At 40.3% G+C, this 21,913-nt stretch overlaps 1 protein-coding gene across 2 annotated transcripts in view; it reads left to right on the top strand.

The window, feature by feature from the left end:
- Positions 1 to 285: 285 nt before the first annotated feature.
- LOC117738883 overlaps positions 286 to 21,913 on the top strand; it is a 28,592-nt gene continuing 6,964 nt past the window's right edge. The window contains exons 1-42 of one of the 2 annotated variants that reach the window (XM_034545027.1): positions 286 to 557; positions 1,863 to 1,931; positions 3,067 to 3,091; positions 3,219 to 3,236; positions 5,067 to 5,132; positions 5,523 to 5,650; positions 5,730 to 5,843; positions 6,261 to 6,318; positions 6,403 to 6,450; positions 6,697 to 6,765; positions 7,494 to 7,633; positions 9,047 to 9,178; positions 9,258 to 9,315; positions 9,428 to 9,508; positions 9,657 to 9,716; positions 9,898 to 9,932; positions 10,091 to 10,159; positions 10,274 to 10,298; positions 10,399 to 10,422; positions 10,747 to 10,812; positions 10,906 to 11,045; positions 11,371 to 11,487; positions 11,712 to 11,769; positions 11,954 to 11,998; positions 12,091 to 12,147; positions 12,235 to 12,380; positions 14,554 to 14,655; positions 14,755 to 14,803; positions 14,898 to 14,978; positions 15,535 to 16,095; positions 16,178 to 16,255; positions 16,444 to 16,580; positions 17,339 to 17,440; positions 17,558 to 17,615; positions 17,728 to 17,846; positions 17,982 to 18,921; positions 19,025 to 19,146; positions 19,244 to 19,357; positions 19,525 to 19,582; positions 20,064 to 20,192; positions 20,951 to 21,133; positions 21,302 to 21,574. In XM_034545027.1, coding sequence (XP_034400918.1) covers positions 531 to 557; positions 1,863 to 1,931; positions 3,067 to 3,091; positions 3,219 to 3,236; positions 5,067 to 5,132; positions 5,523 to 5,650; positions 5,730 to 5,843; positions 6,261 to 6,318; positions 6,403 to 6,450; positions 6,697 to 6,765; positions 7,494 to 7,633; positions 9,047 to 9,178; positions 9,258 to 9,315; positions 9,428 to 9,508; positions 9,657 to 9,716; positions 9,898 to 9,932; positions 10,091 to 10,159; positions 10,274 to 10,298; positions 10,399 to 10,422; positions 10,747 to 10,812; positions 10,906 to 11,045; positions 11,371 to 11,487; positions 11,712 to 11,769; positions 11,954 to 11,998; positions 12,091 to 12,147; positions 12,235 to 12,380; positions 14,554 to 14,655; positions 14,755 to 14,803; positions 14,898 to 14,978; positions 15,535 to 16,095; positions 16,178 to 16,255; positions 16,444 to 16,580; positions 17,339 to 17,440; positions 17,558 to 17,615; positions 17,728 to 17,846; positions 17,982 to 18,921; positions 19,025 to 19,146; positions 19,244 to 19,357; positions 19,525 to 19,582; positions 20,064 to 20,192; positions 20,951 to 21,133; positions 21,302 to 21,574 — 4,981 coding nt within the window. In that variant the 5' untranslated portion in view covers positions 286 to 530. Of the gene's footprint in view, positions 558 to 1,862; positions 1,932 to 3,066; positions 3,092 to 3,218; positions 3,237 to 5,066; positions 5,133 to 5,522; positions 5,651 to 5,729; positions 5,844 to 6,260; positions 6,319 to 6,402; positions 6,451 to 6,696; positions 6,766 to 7,493; positions 7,634 to 9,046; positions 9,179 to 9,257; positions 9,316 to 9,427; positions 9,509 to 9,656; positions 9,717 to 9,897; positions 9,933 to 10,090; positions 10,160 to 10,273; positions 10,299 to 10,398; positions 10,423 to 10,746; positions 10,813 to 10,905; positions 11,046 to 11,370; positions 11,488 to 11,711; positions 11,770 to 11,953; positions 11,999 to 12,090; positions 12,148 to 12,234; positions 12,381 to 14,553; positions 14,656 to 14,754; positions 14,804 to 14,897; positions 14,979 to 15,534; positions 16,096 to 16,177; positions 16,256 to 16,443; positions 16,581 to 17,338; positions 17,441 to 17,557; positions 17,616 to 17,727; positions 17,847 to 17,981; positions 18,922 to 19,024; positions 19,147 to 19,243; positions 19,358 to 19,524; positions 19,583 to 20,063; positions 20,193 to 20,950; positions 21,134 to 21,298; positions 21,575 to 21,913 lie in introns of both variants that reach the window. The other variant, XM_034545026.1, reaches the window with a different exon arrangement.

Genomic DNA, 21,913 nt, shown 5'->3' with positions numbered 1-21,913 from the left:
CCTCATACTCGATGACAGCCAGAAGATTGCACACTCCTTCATCAAGTGTCAGCTTCAGACTATAGTTTTATAAAAGTTGTGTTTAATACTTGGGTTTCCATAGTGATAGCAGTATCCTCCACTAATAAAACACAGCCAACCAGCCAGCCCGTTTCTTTGCAGTTCAACCAGGATACTTTCTTACCGACTACGCAGGTGTGTTGCCTAAACTGAAGCAACTTCCTGGCAAACCAGCGCCCCCCGCGCGCGGACCGGAGGTTGAGCCTGACACGAGGAGGAGGGAGGAGTCGCGCGCTCGTCTCGCTGACGCCGCAGCTGCTGCCAATCTGCAGCCTAAAAGTCTGCTGCGCAGCGTGTGACCTCCTACAAAGAAACTCAAGCTAACAAAGTGTCGTCCCAAAAGCACGACGGCGACACTTCGGAGTAGTGTTGTTCCCTTCTCGCTCTGCAGCCCATGTTGCACTTCTGCATGCGACAACGTGACACCCCTTCCCTGTCTGGAGAGAAGCGAGAACCGTTAGCGTGTTGCCATGGAGCGCATCAGCCTCTGCTGCCAGGTACGTGCTTTGCTCATGCCGCCATGTAACAGCGTCAAAGCCGCGTTTTGGGGCCGGAATGGAGTGAAAAACACATTTAGACTAGTCGGACCGTGTGTGTGTGTGTGTGTGTGTGTGTGTGTGTGTGTGTGTGTGTGTGTGTGTGTGTGTGTGTGTGTGTGTGTGTGTGTGTGTGTGTGTGTGTGTGTGTGTGTGTGTGTGTGTGTGTGTGTGTGTGTGTGTGTGTGTGTGTGTGTGTGTGTGTGTGTGTGTGTGTGTGTGTGTGTGTGTGTGTGTGTGTGTGTGTGTGTGTGTGTGTGTGTGTGTGTGTGTGTGTGTGTGTGTGTGTGTGTGTGTGTGTGTGTGTGTGTGTGTGTGTGTGTGTGTGTGTGTGTGTGTGTGTGTGTGTGTGTGTGTGTGTGTGTGTGTGTGTGTGTGTGTGTGTGTGTGTGTGTGTGTGTGTGTGTGTGTGTGTGTGTGTGTGTGTGTGTGTGTGTGTGTGTGTGTGTGTGTGTGTGTGTGTGTGTGTGTGTGTGTGTGTGTGTGGTGTGTGTGTGTGTGTGTGTGTGTGTGTGTGTGTGTGTGTGTGTGTGTGTGTGTGTGTGTGTGTGTGTGTGTGTGTGTGTGTGTGTGTGTGTGTGTGTGTGTGTGTGTGTGTGTGTGTGTGTGTGTGTGTGTGTGTGTGTGTGTGTGTGTGTGTGTGTGTGTGTGTGTGTGTGTGTGTGTGTGTGTGTGTGTGTGTGTGTGTGTGTGTGTGTGTGTGTGTGTGTGTGTGTGTGTGTGTGTGTGTGTTAGATTGTACATGTTATACATATTTAAACACCATGGAAAGTTTATTTGCCCCTTTCAACATCAAGGCAATCCAAAGTGCTTCACATAAAACAAATACAAGCATCAAAACATAATGCAAAAAAGAAAACTAGATTTAAAAACTATTAAGAACATTCATTAAAACGTAAAGCAAGAAATAGAATAAAAGTTGCAGTTAAAGAAATAAAATGCAGAAGTTGATTGAGGGTCTGAGCAGACCTGCAGCTTTCAGGAACTTTATTCCAGATATGTGGAGCAGAAAAACTGAACGCTGCTCACCAAGATAAACGATTTTAGTTTTTTGTCTTTTTATGTTCACTGTTTTCTCAATCTGGTGTATTTTTATCACCCACATCAAATTTTAGACCAGGGCACTACGTCTATGAGATATTCACATACAATTGCCTTTCTTCCAACAACTAATAATACGTTACACTGTTTGTTTGGCTACATCTTTGCACTATTATTATTATTATTATTATTATTCTAAAAACTTTTTTCTTTTTCTCCTTGTAGGTCTGCCTCACCACATTTGACCAGGTGTCTAAATTGAAGGCGCATGTGTTCTCACAAAGACATAAACAGGTGGGCATCAAACTTCATGTGCACTTTACCAGGTGACTGAGGGTTTTCTGGAGTTCACACAAAATGTGCTCCCTGAACCATACAAGAACCAAAGTAAACACAGAGATTTGGGTGATGAAGCAGCTTTACTGTTTGCTACTTTTGAATCCTTTTTAAACTGTTGAAATGTGGGTCACAAAATTCACCACTTCCTGCCCACTTCAGCTCAGTTTTGTTTCCTCATATCTGGTAAAAAACCCAGATGTTCAATCAAACTAGCACCTTTCTGCCACTTCTGTTGTGGGTGAGACATCAGCTCTTTCTTCCGCTTCTACATCCTTGCCATGCCGTGCGAAGCAAAAGTGGATACGTTTACACAGTCACACGGGAGAAACATGGTATACTAATGGTTCACGGCAATCCCTCTCGGATTCTGTTTAGGTGCGTTTCCGAGCATGTCAACATTTTTAACACAGTTCACATAACGCGACATTAAAAGTTACCTCGATGGAGAGCAGACTACCTGATAGCTGAATGCTGCATCCTTGGCTACTGAAGGGATTCTTCTGCAAGTTGAACTCATTCAGGCAACAAATCAAATCTTGATTGGAGCGCATTTATTCACGCGTACGGAGACATCACAAAATACATGTAACCGATGTTAAACACAAAGGTCCTAAAACATAAATGGCATATTATTTTGACTCTGGCTTCTGTTCTGGCATGACACACGAATACTCCCTCCAGCCTGGGGAACCTGTGATACTCACTCTCAGGAACACGTATAATAACGTCCGCCTGAACTGTAATGAGTATTGAAAGCAGATTTACAGGATATATCAAAATGTATATTATAACAATATAAGATAAAGACACATGATTATTCCATGTCGGTACATAAACATCATCTTATCTGCTACTTCAAAGTGTTCGTCTGTCTCTTGAACATTATTAGAAGTGCTGGTTAACTGTTGAGTTAAAGCTGGAAGCCCTGGACCGTTGGAGTCAAGACACCAGTCCTGTGTTTGACTCTGTTGGTGCAGAGGTCCAGTTCACTGTCGTCCCGTGTCATGAGGCGACCCTGTAGTCGTGTTTCTATGTTGGCCTCGACCTGAATAAATCACCTCTGCATGTTTCCTCTGTTCTTTACCAACAGAAAAGCGCAATAGTCTTCAACCAAGGTAATCATTTTTTAAAACCTTTTTATCTTTCATGGCACTTTTTATTTATGTTACCAGCATGATAATACGTGTACCTCTGATTTTTATATCCAGTTAATTCATCATTTTGTCTTTGTTCACTTTGTAGATGTTATGAAGGGTTCAGGTAAGCCTACTGCTTCTTCTCCTTTTTATTTACTTCTCAATACTGTTTCTGTTTACATTCAGCGTGACTCACTGAAATGTATTCTTGACGCCCAACAGATGTTTTGAATGAATTATTTTTAATTAAAAAAACATGTCCTGCCTTTGCTTACGCATTGCAGTGTTTTTTCAGCAACCCTTGCGGTTTCCATTAAGTTCCAACATGACATTTTAATTTCTATGAGAATATTAGAAGTGGATTCATTGCAGAAGAGGACAGAACAAGATAACGTAGTTAAAAGAGCATCCGCCAAACCTGAAACTATTGATAACGTGATGAAAATATGGTATTTGTTTTTTTACGTGTTAATTTCAGGAGTATTACAGTCTCTCAACGTTACAGTGGTCTGTATCCATTGCAGCATGTCAAAACATTTTTTCAATGCACCAACTGCCAAGCGTAATGTTTCCACTTATAATGATTGTTTTCACCTCATCTTTAAGCTGTGATGGAAATTAACCTTTCCAATCTCCCTTAGAGAAAACAAGAGTAATGTCGAAACACTTAAATATCTTTTAAGTATTTATTAAACAGAAACTTGGAATAATTCAATTGAATGACCAGAGCTCCACCTCACAAATGATTAGGAGATCTGACCCGGAAAGATAGTGTGACATCTTATACACTCATAGTATTGATGAAAGGTTTGCCCTCTATCCCCCTTCTCTTACTCCTTCCTCCTTTACACAGCGTCCTGTGAACAGGTTCTGTCTGCTTCCCAGATGGTGTTGTGGTGCATTCCTGAGGTGATAGAGAGAGAAAGACAAAACAACCTGCCATACAATAATAAGATCTGTTATTGTCCCTCGCAAGATGAGCTGAACTTTGCTCTCAGAGTTCAGTAACACAGTTACATTAAGAAGAACACTAATGATACATTTTCCACCACAATTCCCCCTTTGGTCAGTATAGTGAGCATTAAAGTATTTACAATGTATCAATACATACTCCCAAGAATGGTTTACATAAGCACGTCATCCATCGGTAAGGTTAAAGGATCAGCTGTTTTTCTGAGAAGTAAGCAACTCTGTTGTAGCAAGCTGAGGAATCTTGACCTAATATTAATTAAACCCTGACACGGTCTTGGGAGATGAGTCAGCCGACCTCCATTCTCCAGGGTTCTGGATTCAAAGAAATAACATGTCAGTGAGGTGGTAACAAGCAATGATCACAACAACTTAAACAAATGCATTCAATCACCTGGTTATTTGATCAAAACAATCATTAGGAACCAATTGTTGATCTAATTGATTCTTTTTTCAATAAGCATTAATTGGATTATCCATTCGTTATTATACCCCATATAAAAGAAGAACAAAAATATATAATATGGAATATAAGTATCATTACTCAGACACCTAAAAAAAGATCCCTTTTTCACTCCTCTTCATCAGAGGAAGGAGGGAATCCGATACGCACTGGATTTCAAATTCAACCTTAGAGGGGTCAGGCATTGGATCTTGTGCATCGATTTGTGGAAGATTCACCAATTGGGAAACAGTCTGTTATGGTTCTTTCAATCCCCCTTCTAACACATGGAATGATGCAACAGGCAAAGAAAGTACAGCCAGACAAGCAACTATCCACCACATAAGCTAGAAAACCTTTTTTAGATGTAGTCTGATTCTTGACACACTTTTAGCCCATTCTGTGGACTGAGATGGTTCAAATAACAACACAGTTATTAACTAAATTTCATCACTCAATCTGTTAAAGTGAATATTGATGTCACATGCTCTCCTCAGTAGCTATAGCTTATTCATCTGTTCTCCATTGTTATCTACTCTACAGGCATCTTTCCATTCATTACGTTGATCAATCAGTGGCCCAAAGGAGACATCAGACAACCCATCTTAGGTTAGTAAAGTGTCTTTAAGTCTCCTCAGGAGACGAACCAGTCCTTGCCGTTACTGTGGCAGTTTAATGGCAATATGATGAGGAACAGGGCAACGTGGTACACATGGTTGAAATGTCATCCAATATTCAGTGTATGCAGACGCAGGATTGTATACTCTCATAATAACTGAAGGGTAAAAACGGCTTATATTGTAAGCTTCTTTTTTTTTTTAATGACTTTGTAATATTTGACTTACTACATGTTTTAGGTGGCTAAATAAAATGTATAGATTGTGTAATGTGTCTGGCATTAAAACAAATGTAAACCTGTGAGACCATGTACGGTACTGCTGAAGATGTAAAAGATTATGTTTTAAGTAATTATTCTATTTTGAATGTCCTTTCCTCCAGGCTTGACCTTGTGCTTTAGTCTAAAGATGCATGGATCCTTTTACTTGTGCCACGTCTGTGAGGAAACGTGTCCATCAGACATGATTGTATTCCACCTCTCGAGTATTGACCATTGCAGAAACTACTTTGTAAGTGCAGAATATTATAAAAATGAAACAATGTTTAAAATGTTGAAGCACAATTTTAATTAGTATTTTGTGTTTTTAGAGCCACACAAACCCGAATGCACTGAGGTTCTCCTGGATCCCCAGCAAGATGGTGGAAAGCGTGTTTAGGCCCGAGTTCACACGGGAAGTAAAGAAAAGCGGCGGACAACTACAGGTTTGTACCGGAGGCCTGAGATCTTTAATTTGAATGTATATTGATAATTCTATATTGGTAATGGATCACATCACTATTTGTACATGAAAGTTGTGACTCGAAGAGGAAACCCAAAAATAATTATCACCCAACTCTTCTGCTCCCCTCAGCTCTAAGGAGCTTCTCTGTGCCTTTCAGCAATTTGTTTTGGTTTTTCATCCCACAATTTTCACTGCTCTGTGTTTTGTGCCACACAGTATCACACAGCTTTTCTCATCCCTCTAAACTCCGTACACTACCGACTTAACACCAAACAACCAAAGGTTGCTGCCTGGACTCACCTAAACTTTTGGTGTTGGTGGGAAGAAAGCCTTTTTAGATTTTTCCTTTTATGCAATTTATGATGATATGCATTTTCAGTGTATTTTCTCTTTGCAGCTGTTTGAATTACCTAAAGGTCTGTTGGAAAAGCTTAAAACAAGAACCTACTCTGAAGGTATACAATTCTTTCTCTATGTAATACTTGATTTGAGAATTGTATTAAATTGTTTAACAAATAGGATCTGCTTCTACTCCCCAGTGATGCGCGTACTCCGTGAAAATGAAAAGCTTCTCGAGCTGCTTGAAGGTGTGTGCACATTCTCTCATTTCTGCTCATGGTTTAGTTATGGAGGAGTTATGGCATTCAATAACTAAAATCAAGCAGTGCTTAATCAGTCTGTTTAAACCATAAGGTTAATTTGTTAGCTGTTGTGGTACTTTCAATAGAGCTCCACAACAGCTACTCGTGGTCCTTGTGGTGAGATGTTTAGATTTAGTATTTATTATCCTTTAGTCCATGTGTCATTGCTGCAATCTTGTGTTTTCCCTCTAGCTGTCAAGCCAAAGCAGATGATGATACAAACATACCAAAAAGACCTCCAAAGAGAACATCCACTTCTTGGTAAGTAAATGTCTCTCAAAATGTGATTTATTTATTTTTTGTATTTTTTTTGGGAGTTCGGTTGGTAGTGACATTTTCCTTAATGGTAAAAGAAGATTTTCTTAAAACTGGGGTCGGCAGTTTTCTGTCTAAAGGCGAAAAAAAACCTTCACAATTTGAAAATCCAGGTTGCTCTTCCCTCGGTCATAAAGCCTCGAACATACTTTCCGCAGACGGCTGCAGGCTCCGTCCATACTGCAAGTGAGGGTCTGCAACCTGCGGTGATGCACCATTACGTTGTTTGCCAGGAGTTCAACACCATTAGCGGTCTCTATTCCTTTTAAAGACAAATTGTATAAATGTCTTTGACGGTGGATCTCCTCACACAACCTCTCTCCTGAAATGTGTCTAAAGCCTGAACACAGAGCCAAGAGGAGATCTATCCAGGAGTCTATTTCTTCTCAGACCACTTGAATAACAATATGCTGAAAGATTATTATGGCATTTTAAACTGCCTACCCCAGCTTTAAGTACAGAGAACAGGAAGAGTATGTAAAAGACTAAAGGGGGAACGTTTTATGTTTTAATTTGGTACAAATCAAATGAATTCACTAATTTGGAGACGTGCTTTCTAATAGTATAACTTTCCTTGTCACTACTCTACAGTGATAATCAAATAATACCAATTTAACTCAATTGATAGATCCAAGGAAGGATTTATTTTTTAACTTGTTCCCTGTGTCTTGTAGGATTGCAGCACCTTGTTGAATGCATTTGTTTCGGGAAGATCGAGAAGAGACACTACCTCTGCACTCTCTGCCACCTGACTTTGGCCGCCCATGCGATCGTCCAACACGTCCTGAGCTTTGACCACATCTTTTGTTACTTTGTAAGTATCTATGAAGAGAGCATTTGTAAAACGAGTACTTATCAGCGTGGTCACAAGACATATAGATGCATACATGTACCCTTCAACGAGTACTTATCAGCTTGGTTACAAGACATATAGATGCATACATGTACCCTTCAACGAGTACTTATCAGCGTGGTTACAAGACATATAGATGCATACATGTACCCTTCAACGAGTACTTATCAGCGTGGTCACAAGACGTATAGATACATACATGTACCCTTCAACGAGTACTTATCAGCGTGGTCACAAGACATATAGATGCATACATGTACCCTTCAACGAGTACTTATCAGCTTGGTTACAAGACATATAGATACATACATGTACCCTTCAACGAGTACTTATCAGCTTGGTTACAAGACATATAGATGCATACATGTACCCTTCAACGAGTACTTATCAGCTTGGTTACAAGACATATAGATACATACATGTACCCTTCAACGAGTACTTATCAGCTTGGTTACAAGACATATAGATACATACATGTACCCTTCAACGAGTACTTATCAGCGTGGTCACAAGACATATAGATGCATACATGTACCCTTCAACGAGTACTTATCAGCTTGGTTACAAGACATATAGATACATACATGTACCCTTCAACGAGTACTTATCAGCTTGGTTACAAGACATATAGATACATACATGTACCCTTCAACGAGTACTTATCAGCTTGGTTACAAGACATATAGATGCATACATGTACCCTTCAACGAGTACTTATCAGCTTGGTTACAAGACATATAGATACATACATGTACCCTTCAACGAGTACTTATCAGCGTGGTCACAAGACATATAGATGCATACATGTACCCTTCAACGAGTACTTATCAGCGTGGTTACAAGACATATAGATGCATACATGTACCCTTCAACGAGTACTTATCAGCGTGGTCACAAGACATATAGATGCATACATGTACCCTTCAACGAGTACTTATCAGCGTGGTTACAAGACATATAGATGCATACATGTACCCTTCAACGAGTACTTATCAGCGTGGTCACAAGACATATAGATGCATACATGTACCCTTCAACGAGTACTTATCAGCGTGGTTACAAGACATATAGATGCATACATGTACCCTTCAACGAGTACTTATCAGCGTGGTCACAAGACATATAGATACATACATGTACCCTTCCAGGAGGGCTTTGTCAGCGCCCGTACAGCCCAACATGTGGAACATCACTGAAACATGCAAACATCAGTTCTTATACACTCAGGCATAAATATTGGTATGATAGTTTGCTCAAAAACGACTTCACTTCATCAGTGGACCTCTATAAGAATATAATATACTCGTAACAAATAAACATTTCCATTACACTTATTTCGTGGCATTTGTAACTCACACCAGTTTTAATCTGCAGAGAGCGTGGCACCCGTCTACTTTGCTGGCAAAGGAAATCTACAAGGATTACACTCAGTTCTTTGCCTACATGATGCTTGATTTTGCAAAGCAGGCGGAGCAGATTCATGGTACTGCACTTGCTGATTTGACGGTAATATCATTTACAAAGTCACTAATGTAGGTTTCCCAAATGTATGTCTTTGTATTCATTTGAAACCTTTCTGTTGCAGCAAGTGAGACTGGAGCCGACCAAATTCGAATCAGTGAATTTCACTTGTTATGCAGATGGTTGGTATTTGTTATTTGATGGCTGACTTTACGTTGCGTTCCCCTGAATGAACTGGAGCTTCAGTGGAACCCAGAAGGATGATTTACTAATTAAGCCTGTGGTTTTGTGTAGCTTTGAAGGAACTGGAATCCATAAGGAAGGAAAACAAGGAGAGCAGCTTGATTGCAATTGTAACACCAGGAAACAAGCTGGGTATGTATTTTATTTATTTCACTTGTTATGCAGATGGTTGTAATTTATTATTTAATGCCCGACTTAACGTTGCCTTACACTCAATGAGCTGGAGCTTCAGCGGAACCTAGATGGATGATTTACTAATTGAGCCTGTGGTTTCTTGTAGCTTTGAAGGAACCGCAATCCATAAGAAAGGAAAACAAGGAGACACCAGGAAACCCGTTGGGTATGTATCCTATTTATTTTATGACTTTCAATTTTTGCTTGACAACATACACATTAGTCATACAAATATTACATTATATCTCAAACAGTCATCAATTTATTTTATTTTTAAATGGTGATATTGAAAATGTTTTTGCATTTTGAATGACAACCTAAATCTACTTTGTTTTTATTCTTTGTAGAGTTTTCTTCTGGATTGTACACACTTCGCTGTCAGGTAAGAAAAACCCTCACAATTATGCATTTCACTACAAGACCTAGAAATTAATACTCTACCTTTTTACACTATTTATTTTGTTGGGCAACATAAGAACACCATTTTTGTTTAATACAATTAACTTTGGTTCACTTTTCTTTTGTTTTTTCTGTTGTCAGAACTGCAGGATGAGTTTTCTGAACATGTCTCAATATTGCAGCCATTTGTCAAACTACAAACACAAACTGGTATATCAGTATTTCATTGCTTTGTTTCATTGCTTTTTGCATTGCAATTATTTGTTATTATTCATGCTGTAATAGGGAATAAGTTCTTACATACTGTCCAATGTTCTTCTCCAGCGGGTGAAGACATTCTTTGGGGGAGGTAGCATTCACCTTTTTTTTTTTCATAATATATAAACATTGTGTATAACTTTTAAGCTCTTTTACATAAGATATGATTTTCCCCCCTCCCTTTCCTACAGGTGCTGATAGTTCAGACCAAAGAGGTAAACTTGTCGTCTTTTTGTAACGTGCCAACACTTCATCAGTTTAAAACACTATTGGCCAAAAGGTCTGAAAATACATCTATCTAAATGTGTTAACTCTTTAATAAGATACATACCATATTAATATAATTTTCTTAGAACTGATTTAGCTTCAAATCACTCATTAATATAGTCTCAGCATTTTGGAATATTTTCACAATTATTTACGGTATCACAATTTCATATATTGTCCGAGTTAATGTTCACATCTGCTCTAATTTAAGAAAAAAAGTAATCGATTTTGGTATTTATTGATCTCTTACACTCTTTCCTTTTAAACGTTAGAATGGACACCCAGTCTGGACTTATACAAACTCGTCAAGAACATGAGGCTAAATCAACCACTTGTTGGTGAGCGGACCTGCTTCTTCTTGTCGTGTTTTGAACTGGTGTTGAACTGAAAAAAAGTGTCATTTCCTAATTTTCTTTGTTCTGTTTGTTCAGGCGTTCCCCTGGTTGTGACGTGTGTCTGCTCTCTGGTGCAAGAGGACCCCATTTACTTGTGCTTTGCTTGTCAGGACTGTTTCACTGAGTCTTTTCTCAGACAACACTTTGACTCTCATAAACACCTCATAAACACGTTGGTGAGCTCTTAATAGTTGTGTGTGTAAATTAATTATTTGTATTACATATTCACCTACTGACTTAACTTTTTTGTGAACCAATGTCATCAGACTTGTACTTATGCTGTTGGATTGAACCACTTTTGAATGCATGATGTGCAAGTAGTATCAATCTAACCTGGGAATCCATTATAATTAGTCATTTCAAATGTGTTTTTGTCATTGATGGTAATGCAGTTTCAACAGAATCATTTAAAACATAATACTAATAAGTCTTCCAGAAACATTGTAATGTACAACTTAGATACAGCTTGGTTTATAACCAGCGTTTGTCTTCATTTCTTAGCTGTACCAGAATCCCTGGAGGCTGACACTTGGGTGGGAGCATCGTCTGGACGTGAATGACTTGCGTTCAATGGCTTGGGAAGAACAGAAGGAAAGACCACATCAGATGATGCTGAAGGTAAAATGCCAAAGAACTGTAATTGACTTTTCACACAGGTGTTTCCCATCTATGTAGAGGTAAACAAAAGTCAATTATCAAACATTCAGTCAAAAAAGGCAATAATTAACCACAGTAAAGCTTGTTTATGTAAAAGAACGAGAAGGTTAGTTTCCTGCAATCATTTTCTGTAGACTAAATAGATTTCTTTAGTCATTAATAATTGAGAATCTTTCCTTTCTCAGATATTTGACATGCCAAACAGCATGATTCAGAGACTCTTCACACTTAGTTTCCCAAAAGGTAGGAATTGGTCTTGCATGACATTATTCAGATATAGATGAGGGGACAAACTCACTTCCTCGCTGCTTTAAGTTCCAGTTTTTTTGTGATCTGAGATTAATTTGAACTGGTTTTGGTCAAACAAACTCAAACGGCATGAAGCAGTTTAACATTTCTATTGTCTTATTCTTAATTGTGTCTGCAGTGATGGAGTGTCTTAGTCTACAACATATTATCTTAAAGCGTGACGGTTAGTGATTAAATCATTTATTGTCCATAAATATGATAGATTAAATTGATTACTTTCAGCTGACTCGTGCACGTTTGTTTTTATGTCTGCAGTTCCACCTTGTGAAACGTACAGTAAACTCAAAGAAAACAACAGATTTCCTCTACTAGGTGAGTACCACCGTATGGAAAAGGTCTTGCCAGAAATCAGAGGTGCACTCTGGGTGTTTTTGACTTTTCTTTCTCTCCTGGATGCAGGAAGACAGTTCCTGGTCATTCACGAAGTGTGTGTCTTAGGGCAACAGCCCACAGCGGCATTCCTGTGTCTGCTCTGTCAGAGGAGGTTGTCAGAGGAGGAATTTTATGCTCACGAGTTCAGTCGGAATCACATTGCAACATTTATAGTGAGTATTTTTTATTGCATTATTTTCGATCGATATTTACCGTTAGGCTCTTATCAGTTTGTCTTGTGATTATTTGTGGTGTTATGCAAAGGCAGACAAACAGTGCAGTAATATAAATATCAGGGTCCATACGGTCATGGAAAAGTCCTGGAAATTTAAAATGGCTATTTCCAGGCCTGGAAAATGCGTCTTCTAGGCTTGGGTGCACTTCTGGAATGCAGTTGTGCTGAGCATGAACTCATCTACCTCTGTATGTGCTGCTCCCTGAAGATCCCAGAGAAGTACTTGTTGTTATGTTCATTTACGCTGAGTTTGAAATAATTAATATGCTTTTAAAAGGAAAGACGCTCAAAATATAAGCAGGCATACGCTCTCATACTCGCGGCACTCATTCTTTTTTTTTTTTTTTTTTTATAACGTTAATCTTCTAAAAATCTTCATTTTAATATCTCTCCCAAAGACGAGGATCGTAACCAATTAGTAGAGATACACTGGTGACTGGTACCGCCCACTTCAAAAAGAAAAACTACTCGTGAGCGACTTTTGCTCGTGCAGTGACGCGAAAGCGCTCGTCAAAGTAACGAAAAGCCAATGTCCTAACTGCGGCCACTGAAGGTTGCCAATTCGCATTATTCTTTGAGCTAAATCATCCGAAGATGCCAGCCTGCTTTTTCGATGCATGTCTCGCTCCTTCACTTCAAGAGTCTCAAGTTGTCCAACGTGTTGGCCGATGTCATTCTATTTGACGAAAGCCTGGACCACTATTTACAGTCCAAACAGATGGATTTGCACGTAAGGGACAATAGTTTGACTAAAAGAATAAACAGTTATAGACTATAGATGTTTGTTCTTTTAATCAAACTATTGTCTCTCATTCATGTGTCATTTAAGGGCACTCTCGGAGCAACGGCAAGTAAACATAAAGTTGCATCTGTTTTCTTTTTGTTCCTGTCTTTTATCAGGGAACGGCATAAACAGTTTATGTTCAGTGAGGCAAACACACTTATATGTAGCTTAGTTACAAATAGCTTTTGCTTTTATCAACTACACCGTCTGGTAGAGATTTTAAATGAAAATGTCCATTTAAAAGTGCAGTCCCTTTCTCCATTTTTTGTGGTTAATGTGTGCAGTGTTAAGCCCCTCCGGATGCTCCAGAAAATACAGACAGACAGACACACACAAACACTTAAAGGAAACATGGTGTTCATTTCTTTAACGACCACAACGTGTGCAGGGGGGCAGCGGGAGAGCGACTTGTCCCATCTTCACCACGCAGATATTTCTGTTTGCTTTTCACGCGACATATTCGACACTGCTGGCTGGTGGGAGTGTGCTCACCTGTGTGCGCGAACGTGTCTGTGCGCATCGGGGCGGAACTCCGCTGCACGCGATACGGAGAGCGGAGGCAAGTGTTAATGCGACCATGTAGAGACAGAAATGACGTTGTGTAGATACGATTAATAACACACACAGCTGTTTAGTTTAATATAAGAACAAAGGCCTGTTCTTTAGGAAAGGGAACCTTAAATTACTAAAGAACAAAGACCTGTTCTTTAGGAAAGGGAACCTTAAATTACTTCTGTTGTAATCTGGCGCTATTGAGAAAATTACAGGGAGGGTGACCGAGACAGGGTACAGCCCGTCTTTACTCCTTTTACTTTAATATGGCCTTTTGGGTAAACAAAGTGAAAAAATCCTGGTTGCTCAACAACAAATGTGGAGAAATTGCTATCTGCGGCCCTTGACACACAGGCAACAGAAGTGGGAGAAATACGACCGTTGGTCAACTGTATTTGGTTGACGTAGTGCAAGCGTTGTTCAAAATTGTCTGCCTGGTAGGAGCCTTTGGAAGAATTCAGCCAACAACTTCTCTCGTGCTGGTAGATTTATTCTCTGATCACAAGCAAAGTACAAGCGCTGAGATTGCAATGCCAGGGAGTCACAACAACTCTCCCTCTAACCAGCCGCACATTCCCAGACAAATTTCAGTACCCTGACAAGAGCATAACATTATAACAATATGTAAGCGCCAGAAACTAGACAAAGTCCATCAGTGGAAACTCCAGAATGTGTGTGAGACTGACTGACTGATTCTGTTCTATAGTCTGCAGGCTCTCTTCTTTCTACAAGGTCCCCATGTCTTGGTGAAAACAAAACCTTTGTGTCTGTGTAGGACCGTTTCCATCCAGGCTCTCTGGAGTCGAGCTCTGATGACGAAAGCTTGTTGGACTTGGCAAAGCAGGCAGGACGCCATCACTCCATATCACATGTGCAGGTATTCTATACCTGAAATTGAGTTTCTGTACCATCCTCATCAAGAATCCCTTCTAGCCATGTGCTTATGCTTTTGACTCCATATTTTCTACCTTCAAAGGTAATAAAGTTGAAGAAGCCCATCTCGGAGCCATGCACCTACTCTTGTGGTGAGTGTGTGTGTGTATGTATTGTGTAAATGCAATGAATGCGCAACATTGGTATCATTAACTCAGAATTGTTTTCGTGACTATTTTGTTCCAGCATTATTCATCCTGTCATCTGCAAATAAGGGAGAGTGGAAAACAAAACTGGATCCACCAATAATTCCCAAAATGAAGCTGGGTAAGTTGTGTCGATGTTTTATGTGCTATATGACCCTAGTACCAGTATGTAAATGATACATGCATTTTTGGAGTGCTTGGGTTCTTATGGTTTTTTTGTATGCCTCCACGTTGGCGACATCCGTAGCCAAAGGTATTTTGTTTTGGAGTTTTACCGAAGGCCATATCTTAGCAAAAAAAAGATTTTTGCTAAGATACTTTAATTCAGCAAGCACAGTCACAGCTGGCTGCTGGAGCGCGAAGTCCGACCTGCTTAACAATTTCTTGTTCTGAAGTGCACTCAGTTCCCCCCAGGAACCAGGCATTATGTCAAAAATCAAATATTCCAATATTTTAGACCAAGTACCTTGATATTGCAAGGTTGACTATTCGTGCTTTTACAAAATAATAATCAGTAATGAGGACATAATGACTAAGTAGGTGAAGCACAAAACATTGACATATTTGGCGTCATAACTTGCATTTTTATTTTATTTTTATGCATTTGATTATAATTGGACATTGTTTAATCAAGTGGGTGTAAAAGAGATGTATATCATGAAAGTCTCTTTTTTTAGTCCCCAGAAAAAAACTGAAGGATGAGGACAAGGACCACGTGAAAGACAACGTTCAGAAAAACAGCAGGATGACGGAGTGTTTGGAAACGACGAGTCAAACATCTACCAACAACAGTCAGACTGTAGAAGTCGGTGCTAAAGTCACTGATGCACACAGTCTGAAAAGTGAAGAAGATGCAGAAAAGGGAGAGGACAAAGGGTTCAAAACGAGTTCAGAAGATACTCAGCAAAGTGAGACGTGCCAGGCGATAAAGGAGGAGGAAATGTCTACAGCGAGCAAACCCAGTGGGGAGTCCACAGAAAACAGCCAGAACACGGACAAAAATGAGATCGGAAATGAGAGAATCGAAAGCCGTGAAGATGTCTTGACTCAGAAGAGGGAAATCTCACAGAAGGACACCTGTCCTGTGGAGGCTGAAAGGCAAGAAAATAACCATAAACAGCAGCGGTTCCCCTTTAAAGAAGAACCCCAAAACCTGCCGATCAGCGGGCAAAAAGAGGTGACCACTAATTACAAGGGAGAACGTGGAAAACCAAGTCACAAGACGGCAAAGGACCACGGTATGTAAATACCCCATTTAATTTTTGTGGAATATTTTGCTCAGCGTTTCTAAAATGATGTCCTATTCTGTGGTTGGTGCAGCGTCCTGTAAGGCGGACCAGCAACAAGCAGATCAACTGTGGCAGTATGTCAAGAGGAAGCGCAGAGAGCCTGTGGTCGGTCAGTGTCTTTAATACCATTTTACCTCCAGACCAAAAAGTTGTCAAATGTATATTAATTATTAGGTTGCTTGTTTTAAAATGTGTTCGATTCCTCATAAAATTGTACTAATTGTTTTGCATGTGAACATTTCTTGCCAGGGGAAAGATTTCTAAAACAATATTAATGGTGAACAATGTGTCTTCTAGGCTTGGGTGCACTTCTGGAATGCAGTTGTGCTGAGCATGAACTCATCTACCTCTGTATGTGCTGCTCCCTGAAGATCCCAGAGAAGGACATAATCAGCCATGTTATCGGAGTTGACCACCAGAAGATGTATCTGGTGGTGAGTAAATGTTCAAATCTGTCTCATATGCCATTGGTCGTTGTAATCCCTCCTTCTCTCCATACTGGTCTTAAAGAGATCCCCTCATAGAGCGAAGAAATGGGGGGAAATACAGTACTTATTCTGCGTTTCTTAGCATAGTTGATTGGGAACTTTCAAAGGTGCATTTCCCTCGTTTTACCTTTTATTGTTATGGTGACCAAAAGTTACCTTTTTAATTTTTATAACATAATATTATAGCCGGATTACAATTTTAGGATACATTTAAAATAAAGAATGATATACCATGCAGATGGCCACAAATTGCAACACTTCAGGACGCACGTCTCATGTGTTGGGAAATAAATGTGATGAGAAAACTCCAATGTTTAAGTATCTTATTGAGCAGACACTTTGAATACTACATCAGCTACATGTTATCTCGTCTCCCCCCTTCGCAGGCGGACTCCCTTTTCGGCTGGAGCTAAGATGTCAAGGCCGATGTTAGGCCTTGACATCTTAGCTGATCTTGTGCTGATGTTTCTGCTTTTGTGAGAAAATTGTAGGGAGGACATCAGGTTTAAAATAAAAGTCTTCTCTATTATTTTGTATTTGTAGAGTAGGATGAATTGCGCAGAATCCAGATCATCATGATTATTCTTTTCACTTAATTGTTCTATAACGTTAACATTTTAATTCTTATTAATAACTTACAGATTAATGTGTGTTATGTTTTGTTTGTTATAGTAATGGCTTTCCATGTATATTTCTGACATCAGGGCTTGCAGAAAATCCCACCTCCACCAGGGATGCACCAGGGGAAGACAATGAGACACTTTGCTTCTCTGTTTGAACGAGAACATGGATATGGAGAAGCTCAGGTTTGGTTCTTTTGTTGGTGGACATTGTTATAATGGTCACTTCATGAACTAAGATTGAAAATAAATAGAATTTTCAGTAATACATTTAACTAATTGTTGGGTATGCCTTATATCCAGGTTGTTGAGCTGGATGATGAGATTTACAATAACCTCTCAAAACAAGACTTTGATTCAGGTAAGGGTACACCTGCTCTTCATTTTGAGATTTTCAAATGTTTTTTTTATTAGTTTTGGTTGAAGCTCATTTGAGTCAAAGTCAGAACTTTGACTGTTTCTGTCCTCCACAGTCATTCAGACATTGAAAGTTCAGGATCAGAAGAACAGTGGCCATGCACTCCCTTCAACCTCAGCGCTGCCTGGTGTTCAACCTGTGGACACCATAGTCACCCTTCGTGCTCAGCACAAGGTCTGTAGTTTTGGTACTAATAGGTTCATAAAATCATTCAGAGATCAGACTGCATGCTGAGCTTATGAAATGGAGAAAAGAAAAAAAAATGCAGCTTTTTGTTTGGTAAAACTGGTTTTGATTTCCTTTTTATAGGTGATGAGCATTGCGATTGATGATTCAGAAGACTCTGAGTCACAGTCATCTTCAGTAACTATGTCTATAATGACTGAAAACACCTCCAATACAACCAAAGTCCCCCCTGACTCAAATGAAGTCCATATCAAAGCCTCACTCAGTCCGTCACCTAACACACTTTCCAAAAGAAGTGAGGACAAAGCTGAAATAATTTCAAACACAACTGTGGGACCGTTTAAAATGGCAACTACTTCCAAAGTGGTGGGAAGATCTGAAACTGCAGCATCTTTAGACTCCAAATGTACAACCAAGTCTTCCAATTCTACTCCAGCCGCCACCAAATCGACAGCACCTATCTCCAAACTCAAAGCCGCCACCTCCAGCTGCAATACAGCTAACACCAAATCGAGAGACACTGCTTCCAAATGTACAGCAACCATCCCCATCAGCACTGCAACCACCTCCACCTTGAGTGACGCCATCTCCACGACGATCTCCACCACAACATCTGTAACAACGTCCAAAACACCGGAAAGCAAAACAAGAGCTGCAACTAAAGTGAGAACGGCTTCATGTAAAGCTGCCGCTCCATCTAAAATCAAATCCACAGTGGTGTTTGAAGCCTCCGGCAGGACTGAACCTGGCTTCACAACGGAAAAGCCATCCAAAAGTTCTGAGAGCAAATCCCAAACTGTGGTTGCGTCTCAAATTGTGGGGAAATCTTTTGCCACTGCTAAAATGACTGACGCATCAGTTGAAGGTCAACATATTAAAGCCTCTGTTAACACTGCTCATATGAAGAATTTAGTCAGTTCAACTGCTGATGTTGCACCAAACGCACATAAGAGTGTTCAGGCACCTGCGGCGACCCACCTGACCATGCCCAGAAATCCTCCTGCAGAGCCGCCACTTATCTGCACAAATGAGAAGAGGCCAAGTGGAAGCTCTCCTAAAGTTGGTATGTATTATTTATATTGGAACATTCCTCAGTAAGTCTCTATCCATTGGTCTGTTTTTTATTTTAACCAACCAGAGGTCTGCATTGTTTCTTTACTTTATAGGCTTAAACCAGCTGATTAAGGTGTCGTGTGGCCGGAGGAAGCAAGTCTACTGTCAGCTGTGTTCAGCCCGGTTGCTGAAGTCCGAACACACATGCAGCGCTACCCACCAGCTCAACTATGTGGTGCATGCTTTATACGTCTCTTTGGAGAAAATGAAGGAAGCTTGTAAAGCGGGTCAGTGTTACAGATGCTGATGTGTGCGCTTGTTGGTCTTACCAGAAAATGAAGTTCCCTCAATGGACTTGCAAGCCGTCAGAGCTGGAGAGCAAATTGCAGGAGATGGTGAACCACTTGGCTGCGGTTGAGGGAAATGTCGGATCCCCATCCTTCCCGGTGAGCTGCTCTTCACACATTCAAAAAGGAGCCACAATTATCAGTCAGTGTGTGGTTGTTACAAGAGAGCATACATCATCAAAGTAAGATGTCACAGACTTGAACATGTATTTAACCAAGTAGCTTGGTATGGTTTTTAATTACCATTGTTTCTTTCTTTCTGCTAGACAGTGAAAGTGACGATTGATGTGTACAAGGAGCTCGCTGATCTCTCAGCAGAAAAAGGTAAATATATCCTAATAACTCCACAAACATCAAATTCTATGTTACTTACAAACTCAGGTTTTAGCTTCGTGGAAAATACTGAAAGAGTTGGCAACCAATAGACGAGGCATGAAGGCCTTTATCGAATTCATATCGTATTATATTTGCAGAGATCAATCTATAGATCACTTGATCGTTGACTATTTCACAAAGAGACCTTCCTTCCATGATGCATATGTATATAAGACATGGGGTACTTTCATAAAATATCTCTCAGCAAGACTTTGCAGGGCCCACACATATTTTAAACATTTCAGAAACACTCAATATTTTCCAGATGTTGGTCCCCAAGGTTAGAACATAACTAAAAAAAAAAAAGCAAAGTAATATGCTGCCCTTTCTTTTTTGTGCTCACTAAAAAAGAAAACAATTCAGATTTGTATCTGAATGAGAAGTGTACCTGGTTAAATAAAGTATATACAATTATCTCTTTTATTCTCAGCTCTAGAAAGACTGAAAGCAATGCTGGAAAGAGGCTTGAGGGTCTCGTCCCCCACCACATCCAATCCTGAGATTTTTAGACGGCAAGTTTCCGGTTCCGATCAACATGAATCTTCAAGCCCAGATTATGGTATGTTCATGTGTCCTTTCTCAGCACCATGATTGGACTGCTTGTGTGTAAATTCATTGGAATGTCGCATGCACATACATCAATGGGCAGAGTTTATTTTCTGAGTTTTCATTCTTGGAAAAAAAAAACACAATGTGAAGTTTAGACCTGTGCCTGAGTTACAGATGTATGGAGTTATGATGCATATTACTCCTGTCTGCACATGCAACAAACTAAAGGATTTGCCTCTCTAACTAGTCAGAGCAGGAGAACTAACATGTGCCCCAGTCATTATATAATGATATAATATAATGAATAGTTGGATGTTTAAACACAAGGAGGAGAGCAAAGGTGAGGGCTCTCACTTCCTGAAAACATAACAATTGCTAATACAATAATTTGAAAGTAGACATGGAGGAAGAAGAAGCGTGAGTCGCAAAGGCGAGGTCAAACAAAGATGAGATGCCAAGGCGAGAGGTCCCTCTGGTATGTCGGAGAAAAATAAATGTATCTATAACTTTTCTTTGGCTTGAAGCCATTTTACTGTGTCAGAACTGTGGTACAGAATCTTGTGCTTGTAGCTTAGTCTTGCATCATCAACAAGCGCCAGGTGATATGCTGTTTTCATCATCGGCAACAAGATGTTTTTCACCTGTTGGGGTCAAGTCGCATAACGGAAGCATAATATAATCATTTTTCATCAGAGAACCCACATACAAGATGTGACTCTTTAGATCTGTCATAAGATCTATTCTCATAAGTCACTATTCTTATTTCAGAAAGTGAATCCAGTTCAAAAGGGGAAAGATCTCTTGTCGTGGGCCAGTTCAACAGAGCTCAGAGTATGGAGAGTTCAGAGCCTGAAGCCAATGACCAGATTCTAGACCAGCTAAATTCATGTTCGGTCTTGAATCAAAATGAGCCCATCAGGAATCCTTGCATTCAAGGCGCAGGCGTAGCAGGTACGTCTTGTCAACATAAGCCACTATTATGTGTGTGCTTTTTGTGTATTGTTATGTAAAATTATCTCATTTTGTTAGTCCTTGTAACGGTCTTATTGTTATAAGTCCTACTGCATCACCACTCATTTACACAAATACAACATTTGTTTCATCTCTACCTCCCAGCAGCCAAAATGGAGAAACCTCAGGGTTGTGCTCCTCCTGCCACTGACGCCCAAACTCCTGGATGCAAAGAGACTCCCGAGTGGAGACAACAGCAGGAGAAAAGTCACCCAGAGGTACAGGACACACGGAAAGTGTTGGAAGGCTCTCGGAGAACATCACCTGTAACAATCTTCAACCCGGACCAGCTCTCTTCTGATGCTACAGTGAATACAAAACAACAGAACCAACCAAGACTCAGCCAGAAAGCAGAAAGAGCACTTCCAATGATTTTATTGGGTATGATTTTATTATACAGACTCGCAAGCTTTACTGTATTTACTTGGTGGCAGAGGACGGGGACAGGAGAGAAAGTTGCCTCATAAGGCCATGCACACTTATATCAATATGCTAAAGATGGCGTAGTACATGTATTTGTACAAGGCATGAGGATATTGCTATGTTAGTAAGGTGCATGATTGTTGCTCATGGGAGGAGTTCGGGGAGGCCATGGAGAAGGACTTTCGGTTGGCCTCAAGGAAGTTCTGGCAAACCATCCGACGACTCAGGAAGGGAAAGCAGGGTCTACCCCAGGCTGTTCTCAGCAGGGTGGGGGAACTGCTGACCCGGACTGGGGAC

Source organism: Cyclopterus lumpus, chromosome 11, assembly GCF_009769545.1.
Source record: "Cyclopterus lumpus isolate fCycLum1 chromosome 11, fCycLum1.pri, whole genome shotgun sequence".
In the NCBI taxonomy this organism is placed as follows: Eukaryota; Metazoa; Chordata; class Actinopteri; order Perciformes; family Cyclopteridae; genus Cyclopterus; species Cyclopterus lumpus.
Note: the sequence above shows the minus strand (reverse complement) of the source record. Positions and strands in the feature narration are given on the sequence as shown.